The sequence below is a fragment of the Danio rerio genome, chromosome 8 (genome assembly GCF_052040795.2).
Source record: "Danio rerio strain M-AB ecotype USA chromosome 8, GRCz13ab, whole genome shotgun sequence".
NCBI classification, from domain to species: domain Eukaryota; kingdom Metazoa; phylum Chordata; class Actinopteri; order Cypriniformes; family Danionidae; genus Danio; species Danio rerio.
Genome location: NC_141028.1, coordinates 58613920 through 58637500, shown reverse-complemented (window position 1 = coordinate 58637500; position 23581 = coordinate 58613920). Strand labels below are relative to the sequence as shown.

Genomic DNA, 23581 nt, shown 5'->3' with positions numbered 1-23581 from the left:
GAATCACGTTGAATGGGGTTTGTGAATTGCGAAATGTGCATTGTCCATGATTTAAACATATACATACATGTCCTCAGCTTTGTGGGGCACTCCAAGAAACGCGGGGCGGCACTGTGCAAAACTACAAAATCTACATTAGCTTTGCGTGACTAAAATAGTTTTAAAACTTTACATTACCTGTCTAAAAAACGAAATACTTCAGCCATGGTGTCATCCTTCCTTCAGTGTGCAAAACTAGCTCCAATATTGATTTAGAATTTGAAAAAGTTTGGATTCAGCATTTGTTTTTACCGCTGTCACTCTCTCATGTGCACAGACGGCGGATCTGCGTGAACGAGCTGGGCAGATGTACAAATCTGCATTTGTTGACAGACAGTTTGGACTACTTATCTGTAATATGGGAATTATCAGACCGACAATATTTAATTGGATGAACATTTTTTAGTCTTATGCCTCACCTAGAATATGAAAATACATGTAGATCATTTACTGTAATCATTAATATTGGAATGTGAAGAGACTTTAACCAGCACAACAACTCATGTTTCTGAAGACAATCACCTACTGCACCAAAAAGGCTAATAATTCTGATCCTAAACTGGTTTTTCTGTATTATTCATAATTTCCTTGGAACACTAAATGTGTTAAACTGTGTTTTCCCTATGGACTGATGAAGGCGAGTGTGTTAAAGTGTGTTTTCTGTTTGGACAGATAAAGACGAGTGCTCGAAGGAGAACGGCGGATGTCAGCATGAGTGTGTGAACACCTTCGGCAGCTACAGCTGTCAGTGCAGGAGCGGCTTCGTCCTGCATGAGAACAAACACGACTGCAAAGAGGGTGACACACACACACACACGCGCACACACACACACAAACACAGATAGACAAAAAGATACACACACACACACACATAGACACACACAGACAAAAAGGCAATATAGTTGATGTTAACTAACGCATTCACCAATTGATAGGAATCTGTTTGTGTGTGTGCGTGCGTGTGTGTGTGTGTGCTCGCTGTGTGTTCAGTCTTGTTTTATTTGATCAGTGTATGAGTGCTCAGAAAGCTTCTCTATTGATTTCAGCTCACTGACATTAACCAGCGTCTGGATATTTTTAGAGACGCCTTCCTCTTGTGCGCAGGAATAGAACCAGTGTGATGTGTGTGTGTGTGATGTGTGTGTGAAAATTAGTATTATGAGGAACGGGTGTTGGAGAAGCAGAAGCAGCAGTGGATCTCAGCGTCTGTTTGTGTGTGTGCGTGCCTGTGTATGTGCATGTTTGTGTGCGTGTGTGCCTGCTTCTGCGTGTGCACATACATATGTGTGTGCGTGCATATTTATGTGTGTTCGTGTGTGCCTGAGAGTGTGCAATCGCATGTGTGTGTGTGTGTGTGTGTTTGACAGTGTATGGGTGTGTATATATGTGTGTGCATGTGCCTATGTAAGTGTGTGTGTGTGCATTTGAGAGTGTATGTGTGTGTTTATGCGTGTGTCCATGTGTGTTTGTGCAGGTGCAAGTGTGTTAGAGTGCACAGTTGTGTGTGTGTGTGTGTGTGTGTGTGTGTGTGTGTGTGTGTGTGTTTGACAGTGTATGGGTGTGTATATATGTGTGTGCATGTGCCTATGTAAGTGTGTGTGTGTGTGTGTGTGTGTGTGTGCGCATTTGAGAGTGTGTGTGTGTTTGTTTATGCGTGTGTCCATGTGTGTTTGTGCAGGTGTAAGTGTGTGTGAGAGTGCACAGGTGTGTGTGTGTGTGTGTGTGTGTGTGTGTTTGACAGTGTATGAGTGTGTATATATGTGTGTGCATGTGCCTATGTAAGTGTGTGTGTGTGTGTGCATTTGAGAGTGTATGTGTGTGTTTATGCGTGTGTCCATGTGAGTTTGTGCAGGTGTAAGTGTGTGTGAGAGTGCACAGGTGTGTGTGTGTTTGACATTGTATGAGTGTGTATATATGTGTGTGCATGTGCCTATGCAAGTGTGTGTGTGTGTGCATTTGAGAGTGTATGTGTGTGTTTATGCGTGTGTCCATGTGTGTTTGTGCAGGTGCAAGTGTGTGTGAGAGTGCACAGGTGTGCGTGTGTGTGTTTGTGTATGTATGTGCATGTGGGTAGTGTGTGGGTGCATATGTGAGTGTGTTTGGGAGTAAAAGGGTGTGCAGGTGTGTGTGTGCGCGCATATGTGAGTGTGTTTCTGAGTGTAAAGGTGTGTATGTGTGTGTATGCGCCTGTGTCTGTGCATATGTGTGTGCATGTGCACATGCACGCATGTGAGTGTGTTTTAAGAGTGTAAGGGTGTGTATGTGTGTCTGTGTGTGCATGTTTAAGAGTGTGTCTGAATGTGTGTGCGTGTGTCTGTCTGTGTGTGCGCACCTGAGTGTGTGTGTGTGTGTGTGTGTGCGTGCATGCATGCATACATACATGTGCATGTGTGCCTGTTTGTGTGTGTGTGAGCATGTGTGTACATGTGCATACAGGTGTGTGTGTGTAGCTGTGTGAACATATATAAGTGCATGTGTGTGCATGTGCATGAGTGTGTTTAAGAGTGTAAGGGTGTATATGTGTGTTTGTGTGTGCATGTTTAAGAGTGTGTCTGTCTGTGTGTGCGCACCTAAGTGTGTGTGTGTGCGTGCATGCATGCATACATACAGGTGCATGTGTGCCTGTTTGTGTGTGTGTGAGCATGTATGTACATGTGCATACAGGTGTGTGTGTGTAGCTGTGTGTACATATATAAGTGCATGTGTGTGCATGTGCACGAGTGTGTTTAAGAGTGTAAGAGTGTATATGTGTGTGCGCGTGTCTGTAAGTATGTCTCAGAGTATAAAGGTGTGTGTTTGTTTGAGAGCGTGAGGGTGTGTGTGTTTGTTTGAGAGTGTGAAGATGTGTGTGTGCGTCATGTGTGATCACGTGTTGTTGGTGTCTCTTGCAGCCGGCTGTGATCATGTTGTGAACAGTGTGAGTGGGACCATCACCAGCCCCAACTGGCCAGATAAATACCCCAGTAAGAAGGCCTGCACCTGGGCTCTCTCCACCACGCCAGGACACCGCATCAAAATAGTACGTAGTGTTCAGAGCAGAGTCTGCTTCCATATTCATCACAGTACAGCCTGTTATTACACTGTAGAGCCAGCATGACCTTCAGCTGACCCTCAACAGCTTTAGGTAGTGCTCCAGACCAGCTGAGTGGACACACTGCGTGCATTACAGCAACACTGAACACAGATAAATAAAGGAAAGGATGACCTTTGGAAGGAAAAGAGACCATCAGAGTTTCATCCATCTGTCCAATTTTCTGTTCATTTCTCCACTCATTCCATTCCTCTGTCCATCCTTAATTTATCCTTATATCTGTCCACTTTACTTCAACCTTTCAGTTTATCTCTCCATTTATCTTTCTATCTATCCATCATTTGTTTGTCCATCAATTCATTCATCCATCCCCCCATCATCCATCTTTCTGTTGTTACATCCATCCGTCCATCCGTCCGTTCATCCATCCATCCATCCATCCATCCATTCATCCATCCGTGTGTCCGTCCGTCCATCCAACCATCCGTCGATTCGTCCATCCATCCATAAATCCATCCATCCATCATCCATCTTTTAGTTCTATCCATCCATCTGTCCGTCTGTCAATCCATCCATCCATCCATCCATCTATCTTTCTGTTGTTCTATCCGTCCATCCATCCATCTATCCATCCATCTATCCGTCCATCCATCCATCCATCCATCCATCCATCTATCCGTCAATCCATCCATCCATCCATCCATCCATCATCATCTTTCTGTTGTTCCTTCCATCCATCCATCCATCCGTGCATCCATCCATTCATCCATCATCCATCTTTCTGTTGTTTCATCCATATATCCATCCATCCATCCGTCAATCCATCCATCCATCATCATCTTTCTGTTGTTCCTTCCATCCATCCATCCATCTGTGCATTCATCTATCCATCCATCCATCATCCATCTTTCTGTTGTTCCATCCATATATCCATCCATCCATCCTTCCGTCAATCCATCCATCCATCCATCCATCCATTATCTATCTTTCTGTTGTTCCATCCATATATCCATCCATCCATCCATCCATCCATCCATCATCTATCTTTCTGTTGTTCTATCCATCCATCCGTCCATCTATCCATCCATCCGTCAATCCATCCATCCATCCATCCATCATCTATCTTTCTGTTGTTCCATCCATATATCCATCCATCCATCCATCCATCCATCCATCCATCATCTATCTTTCTGTTGTTCTATCCATCCATCCATCCATCCGTGCATCCATCCATCCATCCATCATCTTCTTTCTGTTGTTCCATCCATATATCCATCCATCCATTTATCCAGCCGTGCGTCCATTCATACATCCATCCATTTTTTCCATTTATTTATCCGTGCATTCCTTCTCTTGCTTTTTCCATCCATCCGTCCATCCATCTATCCATCTGTCTGCCTTTTTGTCCTTCCAACTTGCTGTCTGTCTGTCCATCCATCCATCCATCCATCCATTCATCCATCCGTCTGTCTGTCTATTTGTCCATCCATCCATCCATTCGTCTGTCCGTTCGTCTGTTTGTCCATCCATCCATCCATCCATTTATCCATCCATGTTTTCTTGCATTTATCAGTGCAGCCATCATCCATTCATCCATCCATTCATAAATTTTTCTATGTATTTTTCATTGCAGCCATCTATCCATCCAACCATCCATCAGTCCATCCATCCATCTGTCTGTTTTTCCACCCATCCATCCATTCGTCTGTCTGTCTGTCCATTCGTCCATTTGTCCATCCATCCATCCGTCCATCTGTCCATCCATCCATCAATTTATCCATCTATGTTTTCTTGTATTTATCAGTGCAGCCATCATCCATCCATGCATCCATCCATCCATTGATTCATTTTTCTATATATTTTTCATTGCAGCCATCCATCCATCCATCCATCCATCCATCCATCCATCCATCCATCCATCCATCCATCTTTCCAGATATTTTTAGTACAGCCATTCATCCATCCCTCTTCCATCCTTCAGTCCATTCATCCATCTGTCTGTCCGTTTGTCAATCCATCTATCCATCCATCCATCCTTCCATCCGTCTGTTTGTCCGTCCATCCGTCCAGCCATCCATCCATCCATCCTTCCATCTATCAGCCCACCCATCCATCCACTAACGGTACCCATTCATCCATCCATCCATCCATCCATCCATCCATCCATCCATCCATCCATTTATCCATCTATCCATTTTCCTGTTCATCCATCTGCAGTCCATCATTCAGATACCCTATAGACTTCAAAAACTCCAAATGTAAACATTCAGAACTTTCATCTCCAGTTTCATCTCTAGACTTAGCTTTCCCCCATTCCACTGCCCCGTGTCTTGTCTTATTATTAAAAAGAAAAAGTAGCTGAGTGTAAACCAGAAGACAGTGATGATTACTTATTGAGCTTTTCTCTCATAAATGACATTTCGTCCTCGAGTTAAATGAAGTTCAGCCATTTGCTCTCTCTCCTCCACTGCTCTTTCCAATGCGTTTCTACACAAAAACAGATTCTGTGTGCGCAATCTTTTTGCATTCTGCTGTGCAATTGTTCCATGCTTTCAATTTTCAATATCCTCACTTATATTTCCACACATCTATAGCTGCGTTCCAAATAACACTTAAGCTTTTAAAAATCTGTAGATCTTGCATTTGTCTTTTTCTGAATCAAGCTTTTTTTTCTCAGTTTAAAGGGCTAGTTCACCAAAAAATGTATAAATGGCTTAGGTGGTTGAACACAAAAGAAGATATTACATTGGAAACTTGTAACTATTGACTTCCATAGTATTTATTTCGATATTTTTATGGAAGTCAATGGTTACAGGTTTTCAACTTTTTTCAAAATATCTTCTTTTGTGTTTAACAGAAGAAACTCACACTCACTTGAGGAGGAGTAAACAGTGAGTAAATTTTCATTTTGAGTGAACAAACCCTTTAAACCGGTGCTAAGCAACTTCATCAATTATGCTCATCTGAGGTTCAAAACATTGACTTGAGTCATTCATTTCAGGCTTTTAATGAAATCGACATGGAGCCTCATCTGGAATGTGCTTACGACCACATCGAGATTTATGACGGTCGGGATAGTAAAGCACAGAGTCTCGGACGCTACTGCGGCACCAAGAAACCTCAACCCATCATATCCACCGGAAACAAGATGTTCATCCGCTTCTTCTCGGATAACTCGGTGCAGAAGAAAGGCTTCGAGGCTTCCCATACTGCAGGTCAGCACACCAGTATAACCTGAATGTACACTACTAATACATACTGGAATAATGTGCCATTTCTTATAATGTGAAAGTATAAATCAATAAGCTATAAATGCAGTGAAATGTCTCATTTATAACAACAGACTGTTGAAAATCGCTGAACAAGATGCATGAGGAAGTCATTTGAGACAATTAATAAGTTAATAATGACTTTTGATAATATTAATAACTACACTCACCGGCCACTTTATTAGGTACACCTGTCCAACTGCTAGTTAATGCAAATTTGTAATCAGCCAATCACATGGCAGCAACTCAATGCATTTAGGCGTGCAGACATGATCAAGATGATCTGCCGCAGTTCAAACCGAGCATCAGAAGAGAGGTGATTTAAGTGACTTTGAACATGGTTGTTGGTGCCAGACGGGCTGGTCTGAGTATTTCAGAAACTGCTGATCTACTGGGATTTTCACGCACAACCATCTCTAGGGTTTACAGAGAATGGTCTGAGAAAGATAAAATATCTAATGAGCGGCAGTTCTGTGGGCGCAGATGCCTTGTTGATGCCAGAGGTCAGAGGAGAATGGCCAGACTGGTTCCAGCTGATAGAAAAACAATAGCTCAAATAAGCACTCATTACAACCGAGTACTCACCAAAACTGAACAATAAAAGAATGGAGAAACATTACCTGGTCTCCATTTCTACTGCCACATTCGGATGGTCGGGTCAGAATTTGGAGTCAGCAACATGAAAGCATGGATCCATCCTGCCTTCTATGAATGGTTCAGGCTGGTGGTGGTGTAATGGTGTAGGAGATAATTTCTTGGTACACTTTGGGCTTAATAGTAGACAATGAGTTCAGTGTACTCAAATGGCCTCCACAGTCACCAGAGCTCAATCCAATAGAGCACATTTGGGATGTGGTGGAACGGGAGTTTCACATCATGGATGTGCAGCCGACAAATCTGCAGCAACTGCGCGATGCTATCATGTCAATATGGAGCAAAATCTCTGAGGAATATTTCTAGTACCCTTTTGAATCTATGCCACAAAAGGTTAAGGCAGTTCTGAGGGCAAAAGTGGGTCCAACCCAGTGCCAGTAAAGTGTACCTAATAAAGTGGCCGGTGAGTGTATAAACCGCATACTTCTGATTATGTCACTATGCTGATACACAGGCATTTGTAGCTCCGCCCTCGTTTAAAATATGCATCTCATTTGAATTTAAAGCGAGAGTCACCAAAACGACACAATTAGGATCAAAGCCTAAAAGGATCAGTTTCAGAGAGTTGTAAAATGTTATTTGTGTGTATTTTGAGCTGAATCTTCATACACTCCAGGGACATCAGAGACCTATTTTACAGCTTATAAAAATAGACATAATAGGTCCCCTTTAAATCCATTACAATTGCCATTGAAAGTATTCTTTACCCCTGCACATTCTAGCAGCAGCTAGCTGTGGTTTTTATATTTGATGTGCGGTGCAATTCATTGTGAGGCACGATTTACCTCACGCCTTGATTTCCCTGTGTGTTCTGCAGAGTGCGGAGGGCGTCTGAAAGCGGAGGTGAAGACTAAAGACCTCTATTCTCATGCCCAGTTTGGTGATAATAACTACCCCGGGGCATCGGACTGTCAGTGGGTGATCACAGCAGAGAAGGGCTACGGCGTGGAGCTCATCTTCCAGACCTTCGAAATCGAGGAGGAGGCCGACTGTGGCTACGATTACATGGAGCTGTTCGACGGAGCCGACACCAAATCACCCAGACTCGGACGCTACTGCGGATCAGGGGTAAAGCACATGTATACATTCGCTACAGGAAAATCAGCACAAAAACCTCAAGGGACAGGTTTAAATGTGTGTGCCATATTGAGCAAAATTGGAACTTTTGGATATTAGGTGTAAGGGGTGGAGCTATAATCCATTAAGCGGATGGGGTGGAGCTATTGAGCGCTAAGGTTGGATTACTTAATTTATTTTCAATTGTTGAACCAAAATTCTCCTATGTAAGTGATTATGTCACCTTCCGAGGGTGAATGCTGTTGTTAATACTGCCAGTAGGTGGCAGCAATTGAGTGAATCGTTCATTCCAATGATTTGGTCAAAAGGGCTGATTGATTAGAAACAAAGCAAGTGGCAAGTTGCGTCCTAAATCACTCACTATACACTAGGGTTATCACGATACTGGATTTCGTTACCAATCAATACTGAATTTTTTAAAATTTCCTGCTAACATTTGAGCGCGTTCTTAAACCTCGCTGATTTGCCGTTGTGTTCATGTGCTCAGCAGAAATGACTGTGATTGGTTGGTGAAGGTCATCAGTTCACTGCTGTTTACTGAGTGTAACCACAGATACAGAAACACTGGAGCGTTTTAAAGTCACGTCGATCAGCTGGTCTGTTTTTAAGCTGACATATGAGCTATCCGCTGATGAATCGACTGATTTTTGCGGCTTTAAAATGCTCCAGTGTCCTTGTATATGTAGTATCAAACAAATCCTGTATCAAGCAAACAGACAATATGTGTCTAAAGAGTAACTTACTTAATATGAACTTGTTTGTTGAATTTTTGTATAAAATGTATATCACATTTATAATCATACTTCATATTATTTACTATGATTGTTTTTATTATTATTTATTTTGTTTTATTCATTATTTTGACTCATTTATTTATTTAATTACATAACGTTTACTTGGTATGGAGCCAAATCAGTCTTAAAAATAATACATTTACAATTCACAATTCACATTTACAAAATGTAATATGTTAATTCCAAACGCAATTTGTAAATATGCAAATCTAATTGGTAAATTCAAAACACAATTTATTCATGCCAAATCAAATTCGTTAATTCAATACACAATTCATGATTGCGCAAATCCCATTCGTAAATTTAAAAGACAATTTATTAATGCAAAATCAAATTCGTAGATTTAAAACACAATTCATAAATGCGCAAATCCAATTCATAAATTCAAAACGCAACTCATAAATGAGCAAATCCAATTCGTAAATTCAAAACACAATTCATAAATGAGCAAATCCAATTCATAAATTCAAAACACAATTCATAAATTCAAAACACAACTCATAAATGCGCAAATCCAATTCATAAATTCAAAACACAATTCATAAACACGCAAATCCAATTCGTAAATTCAAAACGCAATTCATAAATGCGCAAATCCAATTCATAAATTCAAAACACAATTCATAAATACGCAAATCCAATTCGTATATTAAAAACACGATTCATAAATGCGCAAATCCAATTCGTAAATTCAAAACGCAATTCATAAATGAACAAATCCAATTCGTAAATTCAAAACGCTATTCATAAATGAGCAAATCCAATTCATAAATTCAAAACAATTCATAAATGCGCAAATCCAATTCGTAAATTCAAAACACAAATCATAAAAACGCAAATCGAATTCTCAAATGCGAAACACAATTCATAATGCGCAGATCCCATTCGTAAATTCAAAACAGAATTCATAATGCGCAAATCCAATTCGTTAATTCAAAGCGCAAATCATAAATACGCAAATCCAATTCGTAATTCAAAACACAATTCATAATGGACAAATCCAATTCGTAAATTAAAAACGCAATTCATAAATATGCAAATAGAATTCGTAAATTCAAAACACAATTTAAAATGCGCAAATCCAATTCGTAAATTCAAAACACAATTCATTGCGGCTGTTTCCGCCCCTAACTTTACTTGAGTAAAAGTACACATATTTAAATGTACTCAAAAAGCACTCGTTACCCAATCATTTTACTCAAGTAAATGTAACTCGATACTACCCACCTCTGGTAAACGGGGCCTATGACTTTTGCCCAGTATTGTGTATTAGCTGTTATTGTGATACTGCCGATGGCCTTCTTATCGACTGAGAGATTAGTTTGACTTAAATGGAGAGGACAGTGCACATTTGTCTCTATCGAGTTTTGGTAACTTGCCATTTAATGCACACTTTGAATCCGACGCAACTGATAATTTACTAACAGCAGGAGAAAGTGTCCCCCGAGCGACATGAGCTTAAGTGTGCTGCCGCATTAGGCCGTCACAGCCCAAAATAACCCATTAGGCTTGAACGGAGAAGAAACACACTCTCAAGCTCTTAACATCTTCCAGACTGTTTGCCGCACAATGCCAAATACTCTGAAATTGTATCCAATCCTTTGAGAGACTGCATTCAATTGTGCTTCTCTAAATGCCTATTTTATTTAGTTCGTCCAAATGATGAAAACAGTGTCCAAATCCGTTTTTTTTTTTTTTTTTTTTTGTAGTATGTAAGAAGATGGTGATAAAACAAAATACTGTTAACTCTCAACAACAACAGATGACCATCTCCAAAAGCGTTTGGGTTAAAGGGATAGTTCACGCAAAAATGACAAAATGTATTTTACTCAAGCTTTACTTGAGTCAAACCTTGAGAACACAATAGAAGATATTTCGAAACATGCTAAAACCCTGTAACCATTGACTTCTATTGTATTGGATTTTCCTACTGTGGAAGTCAATGGTTACAGGTTTTCAGCATGTTTCAAAATATCTTCTTTTGTGTTCTCATAAAGAAACTCATATAGGTTTATATCAAGTAAAGCTCAAGTAAATGACAGACTTCCTTTTTGGGTGAACTATCCCTTTAACGCAAACACTTTTCGACATGGTCATCTGTTGTTGTTGAAGTTACGAGTACTTCGTTTTATCTCCAGCTTCTTACATACTGAAAAACGGATTTGGACACTGTTTAACTAAATAAAATGGGTATTGGATCTCAAAGTCTGTCATTTACTCGAGCTTTACTTGATTAAAACTTTATTGAGAACACAAAAGAAATTATTTTGAAACATGCTGAAAACCGGTAACCATTGACTTCCATTGTATTTGTTTTAAGTCAAGTGGACGTCGATGGTTGTCAGCTTTCTTTTTTGTGTTCAACAAACTTGGAACCACTCGAGTAAGAGTAAATATAGTGAGTAAATGTTAATTTCTGGGTATACTGTCCTTTTAAAAGAATACATTTATGCTACTATAAATATAAAAACTTTTTTTTTTGTTAGAACTAGGAGTAGCAGAGTCTATAAAAACTTTGTAGCACACAAGTGTCTAAACGTTTGCATTATTTCACAGTTGCTATAACTATTATAGATGGGAATTGAGTAGTTTGCGCTTTAAAACGTGCCACATATTCTCTATAGGAGACGGATCGGGACTGCAGGCAGGCCAGTCAATTACCTGTATCCTCGAATGTGGTTTTGCGTTGACTTGTTGAATTTAGAAATAACTTATTTCTGAGTTTTATTTGTGTTTTCAATAAACTCTCAACCTTTTCTGATTTGGGGTTGTATATTAGGAAATATTTTTTTAAACAAACAAAAATATTGCCTTGTTATTAGAAATAATAACCCAAAATTTTGTGAGTTTTGCCTTAAATCAAGGTAAATAATCTGCCAATGGTGTAAGCAAAATAATATTGTTTTTAATTTTGATGTGAGATGATTTTGCTTACCCCATTGGCAGATTATTTGACATGTTTTAAGCAAAAAACTCACTTAATTTTGGCTTATTATTTCTATAAACAAGACAATATGTTTAGCTTGTCTAGAAAGTCTTCCTTGATTTTAGAATTTTTAGATAATTAGACTAGAATATTTACATATGTAAAATATATAAAATAATAAATATTAAATCATATTAAATAATATTAAATAATAAATATTTACAGTGTAGGAACTAAGCCTGGTGGCTTGTACCTATGGTTGAGGTCCTAAAACCTACTAATTCAATAGCCCTGAATAAACTGTAGCTGCATCTAAATGTCCGATTTGGCAGAACATGTTCAGTCAATTGATTTTGTGATCAGCCTAAACCACAAATCCAATAAAGAAGCAGCATTTTTGTTCAGCCTTTGGTGTTGGGAGCACACTTATTTATATCAACTTAAAATATTGACTTTGGATGCTAGCTCACTATAACTGACGCACAAGACAACAATCAAGGCTGGAATATGCCACACGACACATTTATTTTCATAATGGACGGGACGGGGCTTTTGTATTGCAATGCTGAATGATAAAATACTGTAACCTTACAAATTTAAAGGGATAGTTCACCCCAAAATGTACTCACTAAATACCCACCCTCAAGTCGTTACAAACCGTTAAATGTTTATAATACACAAAAGAAGATATGAAGAGTTTAGATGCAACTGACATTTTCAGCTAAAATTAGTATTTTCCTCAGGCTGTTGTGTGTAGTTTAGTAATTTTACTCTTGGTGCAAAGAAAATGTAACTTTCATTGTCTTTAGAGTAAAATAGCTGAACATAAACAGGAGGTTAAGAAAAGTGCAAGGTTTAGAGGACATTTTTAGACGGCATTTAGAAGTTTTTGCATCTGAACTCTTCATAAACAGTTGAGGTCAGAATTATTTGCCCCCCCTGTTTATTTTTTCCCCAATTTTTGTTTAACAGAAAGAAGTTTTTTTTTTTTTCCACACATTTCTAAACATAACAGTTTTAATAACTGATTCAAGTGTGTTTGATATGGGTAGCAACTGAAATCTGCAGGAAGGTGGCTCTCCAGGAACAGGGTTGGCCACCCCTGCTCTAGACTATAGAAAAAATATATAGCTTAGGGGGCTAATAATTTTTACCTTAAAATGTTTTAAAAAAAAAAATTAAAACTGCTTAAAACAAATAAGACTTTCCCCAGAGGAAAAAGTATTGTCATACATACTGTGAAAATTTCCTTGCTCTGTTAAACGTCATTTGGGAAATATTTAAAAACTAAACAAAATTCAAAGGGGGGCTAATAATTCTGACTTTAACTGTATAAATAGGTTTTTATTGAATGTTTTACTGCAAAAACAATAATGTAATATCCATCATTCATATAATTTGAAACCTGACCCAACATGAAAAATTATTTAAAAAAATAAATTAATTAATTTAAAAAAAAAAAAAAAAAAAGGACACAAAATACTAAATTATTTTACAAAAATAATTTTTTTTTATGTCCAGGCTGAGTCTAACTGGCAAAAAGAACATGTTTTGAAGAAGGCGAAAACCTGTAACCACTGACTTCCACAATAGGATAAATGAATACTATGGAAGTCAATGGTTGCAGATTCAAAGCTGTCACTTGACTCTCTTAACCGATGTTCAGTTATGCGAAACATGAACCAAATAATCAAATATAACAACGGATTGTGTTATTTATTTACATTTAACATTTATTTAATGGTTGAAATGTTGATGGCATGTAAAGCAATCACATAATTAAGCTATAAAATGCTTTAAAAAACAGTGTTAAATTAATGTAAGAAAAATATGTTGTTTATGAATCCCAGATTTGATGTTGGACTTATGAGGACTCATTCAAACCAAAGCGGGAAATTCAACCAAGACAGGTTCTAATGAAGCACTTAAATGAGTTTGTCAGAGCCAGTTTTTCTGGCTTTTTTTCTTTAACAAAAACATTGTTAAAGTAATGTAAGAAAAATATGTTGTTTATAAGTCCCAGAATTGATGTTGGACTTATGGAGACTTATTCATCACTTCACTTAAATGAGGCCCCGTTTACACTAGTGCGTTTTTGTTTTAAAACGCATAAGTTTTGCTACGGTTACGCCATCCGTCCACACTACGCCGGAGTTCTCGAGCGCCGAAAACGGAGCGTTTTGAAAACACTGAAGAGGGCGTTTTCATTCTGAAACGCTGCTGCTCCGTCTTAGTGTGGATGAGGAAAAAGAAGACATCTGAAAACGGAGGCGGGACTGCTGAGATTCGCTACCTGATTGGGGCTATTGTGTCATTGCCTTCGTCACTGTATCCTTCCCTTATTCGTCAAGCCTCTATCACATGACTATAACACATGGCTTTAACGCTACCGAAAGACAGTAGTATAAACAACAACATGGGCACAGAAATGGGAGCGTTGTTTGCACTATTGTCTGTTTTAGGCGGCATTGTGTTATTCATTTGTTATGTTTAGTAACAACTCGACCTCGTCGTCTGTCCACAAAAATACCTCTCTTGCTTTCTTTGCCATCGCGTTTAATGTTCAACCGGCGTTTGTTGACTAACAATAACCAAATGCCGAGCATGGTGCATGCTTTCTGTTTATACTAGAACGCTCATGCCCAGAGTGCGCGAATGGTCACGTGATATACGTTTTTGGTGGCGTAGTGTGGACGGAGATATGTTCAAAGATGCTAGGTAACACTAGTGTGGACGCGGATCGTTTTTGATCTAAAACGCCGTTTTAAAACTAAAACGCACTAGTGTAAACAGGGCCTGAGTTTGTCTGAGCCAGTTTATCATATCCAGACTTTTGTCTCAAGTTCTGGCTCTTGTTTGTGCCTCTTGGTTCACTCAGGGCACTGAATTTCAAAGAAAAGTCCATCATCTGTATGGTATTAAAAGAGATGAGCTGATCCATTTGAGAGTTTCCTGGGCTGTGGTTTGGATCATTGTCTTGCTGAAATGTCCACGCTGGTTTCATCGTCATCCTCCTGCTAATGTAGATGTTGCTAACAGTCATTTACTCTGAGGAAGGGAAAAGGGTTGCTGAAGAACTACTGAGAGATTTCAGCTGCTGTCTGGGCCTTCACTGCCTTTCTACACCTTCCTTTCTTCTTGTGTTCAATACTTTTAAATTGCGTCATTTCAACTTTACTTGTAGTTTTGTTCTCTTTGCATGTATGGATTTCTTTGGTTGTTACCAACATCAAGTTTACCAATTTCAAGTCAACATCACCTTTAGAAATATGTTTTCTGAGAAAAATGCAGACATGTTCAATACTTATTTTGCTTACATCCTTCTCTGTGCTTCCATGCAGCCTCCAGAAGAGATCTACTCAGCCGGCGACTCCATCGTCATCAAATTCCACTCTGACGACACCATCAACAAGAAGGGCTTCCACGTGCGCTACACCAGCACCAAGTTTCAGGACACACTCCACTCTCGTAAGAAGTGACCCCTAGTGGCCGGGAGGGGCCGTGCAGGGCCTAGGGGGAAGCGAAAGGGCCCCAGGGGGAGGTCCTCGCCCATCGCTCGGAGCCCCCCGGCCGCCAGGAACACCCAGACTCGACGGACCAGCCGCAAGAACTCCAACCGCACCTCAGTAGTTCACAGGGGCTCTGGCATCCCCTACTGACTGTGAGGAGTAAAGCCATTTCGCAGTAGACCTTGTTTTTACCTTCTTTTTTTTAAACGATTACATTCGTGGGCAAGATGTGGATTAGGGGAGGGGGGGTGGAAAGTATTCAGTCGCTGGATACCAACATAGGGGCGAAATCAAAAGGGAGGGTGGGAAGGGTGGGCATAGCTGATCTGGTTACTAGAATCCCACTTGTCGCCTTTTCATGAGCCGAGAGTGCATACACTAAGGAACTCCCGCAGGAGAACCAACCGGTCAACCAAACTCAAATAGTAGGAAGGGAGAAAGGGGCATTCGGGACGCAAGTTTCCAACGTTGAATGGAGAGATTCACTGCAGCGCTGTGGGGAAACAACCGTCTCTTCTTGACTCTTCATTGCCTTGTTCATGATGGCCACCGTGGGCCAGTTCCTGTGCCGTCACTTGAGCAAATGACACTGTATGTCAAAGAGATGCATGTGGTACAGCTTGAAGGAAATGTGGACGTGATGGTGGCACCAGCATTTGTAATGATAACCCGCTATTTCCCTGGCCAGTAGTCCAGAAGGTTCCCTGCCCCCCCAACGAAATGATCAATCTCTAGGAGGTTTTCCAGAAACAGTTATCATATTAAAAGACTTATAAACAAAGTGTGGCCCATGTCTGATGGATGTTAATTGCTTCTGCTTTAAAAAAAAAAAAAACAAAAACAGAATGATATGTTGTCTATACTTCTTTTTTTAAGGTCCTGATTATGTGCTGCCTTCCTCGTCACAAATCAGGCAGGATAGGCGTTCTTTTGTCCTGAATTCCCAATGCTGTTTTCTTTTAATCCCAGCTTTTTTTTAGCATCTTTTATCGCACAATTTCTAGTTGTTTTGCAAAACAGTATGAAACCGGGCCTCAGTCAGGGTAGACTCCTAAAAAAGTAGAATTACCTGTAGACCTATTCAAGAGTTCACACTTAGCTGATAATCAATAAAGCGTATTTGGCATGCTGTCCCGGGAGAGAGCCCTGAGCTCGTAATATCCTCGAGCCCGGGGCTCCCTCCCGTTAGAAGGGCGAGAGGGGAATTCGAGGTCAGGTAGGTCTTGAGAACTCCCCTGCTTGTCTACGTGAGAAGTGTAAACTAAGGTTGTATTGGGTGATAATTTGTTTTAGTCGATTGGCTGTGGTTTATGTTTTTGGACGGTGGGAGGAAACCGGGGAACCCAGGGAAAACCCACGCGAACACGGGGAGAACATGTAAACTCCACACAGAAACACCAACCGGCCCGATGGGGTTGGACCGGCGGTGTTCTTGCTGTGAGGCAACAGTGCTAGCCACTGGGCCACCGTGTCGCCCGATCAGAAAAAGTGGGAGGATGTAGGGGTAGAAAGGGGTGGAGCTTCAAGACGAAGATAACTGGAGTGAAAAACTCAGGCTATTTATAATGCTTCCCTAATCATCTAATAGGGCTGATTACGGAGCTAACAAGGAGCCAGCCGTGTTGATTATAAGCACGTGATCCTCTCGAAATTAGTTTATGAATAAACCACACAAAGAGTTGCTTTGACCATAAAATAAAGATTCAGTCATGGTTTACCTCCCCCTCGTGTCATTCCAGACCTGCATGACTTTCTTATCTTCGCAAATCACAAAAGAAGCTATGTTGCCCTTGTAATCAAAGTCAAGAGGGGTCCGAAACGACATAATGATCGACCCTGGTGACTTTCATTGTGTGGGCAAAACAAATCTCTGGAAGTATTTTTCAGAGAGGGAATGAAGGAAAGAAAGACGTGATTTTTTTTTTAGGTGAACTACCAGATTTAGTAACACTTTTTATATTAGAATTTATTCGAATAGAGTTTATTTACTGAACTATAGGCCCTATAGTGGCAGTAAAAATAATTATCACTTGAAGGGGGTGCCATGACATGATGAATATGATTGAGATTTTAAGCATTTTTATAACAACTGTCTCATTCGCTTAGTTTTGTCATTTTAGATGTCTTTGTCATGACAACTTTAACCAAGACCTGTCATAAATCTGTCATAAACATAATCGTCATGAAGCGATTATAAGTGTGTCATGACTATTTTTCTGATCACTTTTTTTTTCCAGTGGAACTGAATGGACATCATTAAAATGTCTTATTAAACGTGTCAACACTTTGACCAAACATATGTGCCATTAACAATAATGACATTTTAATGACATTAAATTATTAACACTGTAGTTGAGGTCAAGAAAACATTAATAGCTTAATGCTGCGTTCACACCAGACACAGATGAAGCGTCAAGCGCGAGGGATTCACATGTTAGGTCATTGCAAATACACGAATAGACTTTCTATGGTGCATGATGCGAATGACGCATGAATGACGCGATTCGTGCAAATGAGATTTGCGTTTTGAAAAAGTTGTTGAAAATCTTGAAAGTCAAAAAAAGCGTAACTTTAACAGACGTTCACGCCGCATTACCCAATCACGGGCTTGCTCTTGTAGGGAAGTGATTATGATGTAGCGCCTGTTGTTGGTATCCCGAGGGGAAAATCCTTCTGCCGATACTGGACAACAGCTCAGTGTGAAGCATCATGCAGGTCCTGTTTATGGAGGAGTGGATGAACTCAGAGCTGGGTGCACCTCTGAAATCAGGATCTAGTGGACTCAGACGGCGAACGAATCTATGATGTTTTTCAGCCTTCCTAAAGCACATAAAGCCTCTACTATCTCAGTAAAATCCATGTTAGCCATTTAGCATTGAAGCTAGAGTCATCAAGCAAACAGAAGCCCCGCGTCTATTGTGAAGAGAATTTGACGCATGAATGAAGCGAGTAAACTCAAAATGTTCAAGCGTCTATTTATGTGCTAATAGCGTGATCTATTTGCGCGTGCCATGTCTGGTGTGAACTCGGCATTATAATAGCAATCATAATGGTTTCATGACAGTCATGTTTATGACAGATTTATGACATGCATTTTAACATGAAGACATCTCAAACAATGTCATCTTGCATTTCAAATGACATAACCGAGTGAATGATACAACGGCTTCTCGTTCATATTCATGACGTGTGTCATGTCATGATTATAAAGGGTTCATGACAGTCTTATCAACACCCCCTTCAAGTTACCAAAAAACCCAGCCTGATCTCACGAGGTACCTATTTTATGTTTGTTCAGTTTATTGGCTAATTCGTATGAATTCGTACAGAGTTCAGACATAAAAAAATATACGAATTTTAAAAGGAGGTGTGGCACCCAACCCCGCCTCAAAACCCAACCATCATTCGGGCATAAGCAAAACATACTAAAATTGTTTGAATGAGATTGTACGAATAAAAACGAATTAGCCACTAAATCAAAAAGTTACGAATTGCTGTACGATATCGCTGAAAAACCCGTATAAACGTTAGAATCAAAAAGCATCAATCATTTATGCGACAAAAAATTTAACCTTCCCATCAGAATTACTCTGGAGGATTATGAGGTAAACAATTAAGTACTTTTGCTAACCTCATGTCATTCGCAATTGCGAATAGTTCCGTTCATATAATGGAATCGTGCTAATAGCATGATCTTGCCGTGTCTGGTGTGAACTCGGCATTATAATAGCAATCATAATGGTTTCATGACAGTCATGTTTATGACAGATTTATGACATGCATTTTAACATGAAGACATTTCAAACAATGTCATATTGCATTTCAAATGACATAACCGAGTGAATGATACAACGGCTTCTCGTTCATATTCATGCTGTGTGTCATGTCATGATTATAAAGGGTTCATGACAGTCTTATCAACACCCCCTTCAAGTAAAGTTACCAAAAAACCCAGCCTGATCTCACGAGGTACCTATTTTATGTTTGTTCAGTTTATTGGCTAATTCGTATGAATTCGTACGAGTTCAGACATACAAAAATGTACGAATTTTAAAAGGAGGTGTGGCACCCAACCCCGCCCCAAAACCCAACCATCATTCGGGCATAAGCAAAACATACTAAAATTGTTTGAATGAGATTGTACGAATAAAAACGAATTAGCCACTAAATCAAAAAGTTACGAATTGCTGTACGATATCGCTGAAAAACCCGTATAAACGTTATAATCAAAAAGCATCAATCATTTATGCGACAAAAAATGTAAGCTTCCCATCAGAATTACTCTTTAGGATTATGAGGTAAACAATTAAGTACTTTTGCTAACCTCATGTCATTCGCAATTGCGAATAGTTCCGTTCATATAATGGAATTTGCTTTGGTCAAAAACATCACTTTGGTCCCTGTCGATTCATAGTATGTCCAAACACCAACCTTTCGTTTTACATCGAAGTAAGAATGGATGGAATGATACCATGGTGAGTACACAACTTTTCGATAAGCGAAGCCGTCAACTTATCGCATTAAATATGGCGCCAACTCTGACTGAGGTCCATTTTTACACCACCTGCTATGATATAGAGTTAACTCTAGAAGGGATTGTATTTTTTAACCAGTCTCCAGAAGCCCCATTGCTAGATAGATGTTGTTTTAACACAGTTGGCGAGGGGAAAAAAGCGCCAGTACTGTACCTCAGCATGTGGTAGAGTGGTGGGATGGTGCTATTTCAACTGCGCCCAGAGGAACTGCTCTGTCTCCATTGAAGTCCAGTTTTAGCAGGGAGAAAAACAGTGTTAGATGTGGGATAGTACCGAGTTTTGAGCTCTCCAGGGCCGATTATTAGATCTGAAGTGTTTCCAGGATCATCTTCATGAAGTTGGCATCTCTTCTAGACTTTTTAGTCCTCCTGCGTTTCATTGGTTGATATCATTTCACACCCGTTTGCCTTCGTGGGTTTACCTAAAAGCTCTTACAAATCTCAGGTTCAGCATATCTGATTGTCATGTACTCCCCAGCGAATCCTTTTAAGACGGCAGATTTGAAGATTTGGGATGCTGTTTTGACTTGGTCGGGGTTTGATTTGCTGTGATGCCTTCTTTCGTCTTTCAATCGGTTGACCTCAAGCCTCGAGTGCTGTGACCAAACGACTTGCTCAATGTACGGCCAGCAGTTTGCGCTAACTTGTATATCCTAGTTCTTCGAATCAATTCTTTGTGTGTTTGTGTGTCCGCCTATATTCAGTTTAGTATATCTGAACATTTGTACATTTCGCTAATCGAATCGCATCCCATTGATGATTTTAATGCCTTGCTTGTTTCTTCCTGTTTGAAAAATGGTGTTTTGTGGGCAAAACAACAACACAGAAGAGAAGTTACCTCAGCATAATAGTGGATGCTTGATCTATTCACCCTGACCGGCCTTCCCACACAAGACTTTGGTATACATGTTTATGCATTTTATCATATGTATGTATGTAAATATGTATTCATCTAAACCATAGACAACTTGACAAGAGCTAATGTGTAACTGCAGGCAAAAAAAGATGCAATTTATTTATATTGTATAGTTAATTTTCACCTATGTACTGCACATAGTGATAAGTTCATCAAATGTTATATATATACTGTATATATATATATATATATATATATATATATATATATATATATATATATATATATATATTCCTTTTGAAATGCTTCATGTCACATTTGTCTTGTAGTCTCAGGAATTATGGACTGACCGTTTAATTGAATAAAAGCCCAAATATATCAATTCAAGTCCAGTAGTTAGCACGATATGTACGAAAGCTAATTAAACTCACCTTTAAATGCTTTCAGTGATGTTTTTTCTCTAATTTTAGCCGAACGCCGAAGGGAAAAGGAGTTCGTTTTATTATTTGTTGATGGTTTCTCAAGGTCTTGCGCTCACATTTAAGATTGATCGTTCTGATGACTTCTAAATAAACCGGGTATCAGTGTTGGATTTGCTCTATAACGGTTCATCAATTATGAATGGTCACCACAGTGCATTATTAATGCCTATCTACCCTTCCCAGCATTAAAAATTAAGCAGAATTGATGGGGAGAGCTAAATAAAGTTAGGTTTGAGGTGGGTTAGAGGACTAGCACGCCGAAAAAAAAAATAAATGTAGGATGATGATGTTTGTTTTACCTCAGAATTACTGTATATACACTGTTAAAAAATCTGTTGATCGAGTCTTTTTATTACATTTATTTACGCTCATGTGAGCTTGATCTCTGCTCTGTTGACTTCTGATGTTAAAAATTCATCTCTGCAGTTTAAAAAAGTGACTTTTATTGACATTTTAGTAGTTATAATGTAAAAGATTAATATATATACAGAATTAATGCTGTAACGTGACAGAAAAAAAGTATATTAGCAGATTTTTGTACTGTAATTTACAAACCAGGCAATGTATGACTTTGATAAAAACAAATTTGTCAGTTGCAGAAACCTTTTTTAAGTTGTTGGAGGAAAGATCGAGGTCCCGTAATGCAATTCAAAAGCATATATGTGACAAAAAGTCTACAAATGGGAATATGATATTGTGTTAGCTCCATCATAAATCTTTCTGGGGTGAGTCTTGCAGAAATATGAGACGTTCAGCTCAAATTAAAAATCGATAACGAAGTGTATTTATTTTTACACTACGGTAATATATTACGCATAAAAAACAAGCATGTTTGACCATATTCCTATCAAAAGTACAAACTGTTTTTTTGGTTATTTAACTTAATTAAAATTATTGTCGTTGCATACTGACGCTGTCAAACCCAACAGTCAACTTTATCAAATGAAATGAGTGTAGTTAACTCAAAATTGACTGAAAGTTAATTCTACTTATTTGAAAAGAGTTTTGAACTCAGTGGAGAAGGTAATGAGTTAAATAAATGCCTCATTACTTTAACTCAAATGGAGTTCACAGTACTCATTAGGATTAGTTTTTGAACCTAAATGGTTTGTTGCAATCGGTTTCCTCAAACTGTTCGAGTTACCTGAACTTTTTGGGTTTTACAGTGTAGCAAATGTTTTTAAATTATTTGCTTATCAAAATACTTTCATTTCCTATTCTAAATTATAATGTTTGTCGAAAGAATCAATTAATAAATTAATGAAAAAGAAAAAATTATTGCAATTCAGATTTTTTGTTTGTTTGTTTATGAGATCATTTAAAATGAGATAAATCCAGCTTAAAAAATATTTGTAATGTTAAAATAGCAAGAAATAAAGTCAGAATTACATTTTTTGTGTGTAGAAAATGTCAGCCGATTCAAATGTTATAACTTGATGTGGGTTAGAGGACTAGCATGCTGGAAAAAATTTAATTTTGGACAATAATGTTTGTTTTACCTCAGAATTACTGTTAAAAAATCGGTTAATTGGCAGGTTTCTTTACATTTATTTACGCTCATGTGAGCTTGATCTCTACTCTGTTGACTTCTGATGTTAAAAATTCATCTCTGCAGTTAAAGAAAGTGATTTTTATTGACATTTTAGTAGTTTGAAATAATGTAAATGATTACTATATACAGAATTAATGCTGTAACGTAACAGGAAAAAAAGTATGTTAGCAGGTTTTTGTACTGTAATTTACAAACCAGGCAATGTATGACTTTGATAAAAACAAATTTGTCAATAAAAGTCACCTTGTTAAAGTTGTTGGAGGAAAGATCGAGGTCCGGTAATGCAATTCAAAAGCATAAATACATGATGAAAAGTCTATAAATAGGATTATGATATTATGTTAGCTCCATCATTAATCTTTCTGGGGTGAGTCTTGCAGAAATATCTGTGTTCCAAACGACATCAATGTTTTCAAAGTGCACTGCGAAGGGAGCACAATTGTAAACATGAAGATCGCTAAAACTGAACTGTAAAAATAGTTTGAAAACAAATTACACCTAAGAGAGATTAACTTAATGCTTTTTAAGTTTTAATATTTCCAACTTTGAATGTTAGAATGTTCTAAATGAATAGGGCATAGGGGGGATAAGTGGGAATTGAACACAGCCAGGAACTATGTTTCTAACTACAGCTCCAGAGGTGTAGTTGCGAGAGCTCAAATTTACGACGCAGTTTGCAAATATTCGTTGGAGCGACGGTTTTGGGAAACGGCAAATCAACAAACTATGTTTGTAACGACGGAACTTGCAACTTTAGTTGGCTAACGATGATTTGGGAAACGCCATCATCATGGCAAAGATAAAGATAAATAAATCAGTTATTAGACATGAGTTATTAAAATGATTATGTTTAGAAAT

The 23581-nt window shown here is 38.8% G+C and overlaps 1 protein-coding gene across 3 annotated transcripts in view; it reads left to right on the top strand.

Annotated features, from left to right (window-relative positions):
- bmp1a (bone morphogenetic protein 1a) overlaps positions 1 to 16080 on the top strand; it is a 128420-nt gene extending 112340 nt beyond the window's left edge. Inside the window, exons 16-20 of one of the 3 annotated variants that reach the window (XR_015497251.1) lie at positions 712 to 1769; positions 1918 to 3058; positions 6072 to 6285; positions 7811 to 8061; positions 15132 to 16080. Coding sequence is in view for 2 of the 3 variants with exons in the window: in XM_087263796.1 (XP_087119922.1) it covers positions 712 to 837; positions 2931 to 3058; positions 6072 to 6285; positions 7811 to 8061; positions 15132 to 15269 (857 nt within the window). In the remaining variant the exon portion in view is untranslated. 3 annotated transcript variants of the gene reach the window in all.
- Positions 16081 to 23581: the final 7501 nt, after the last annotated feature.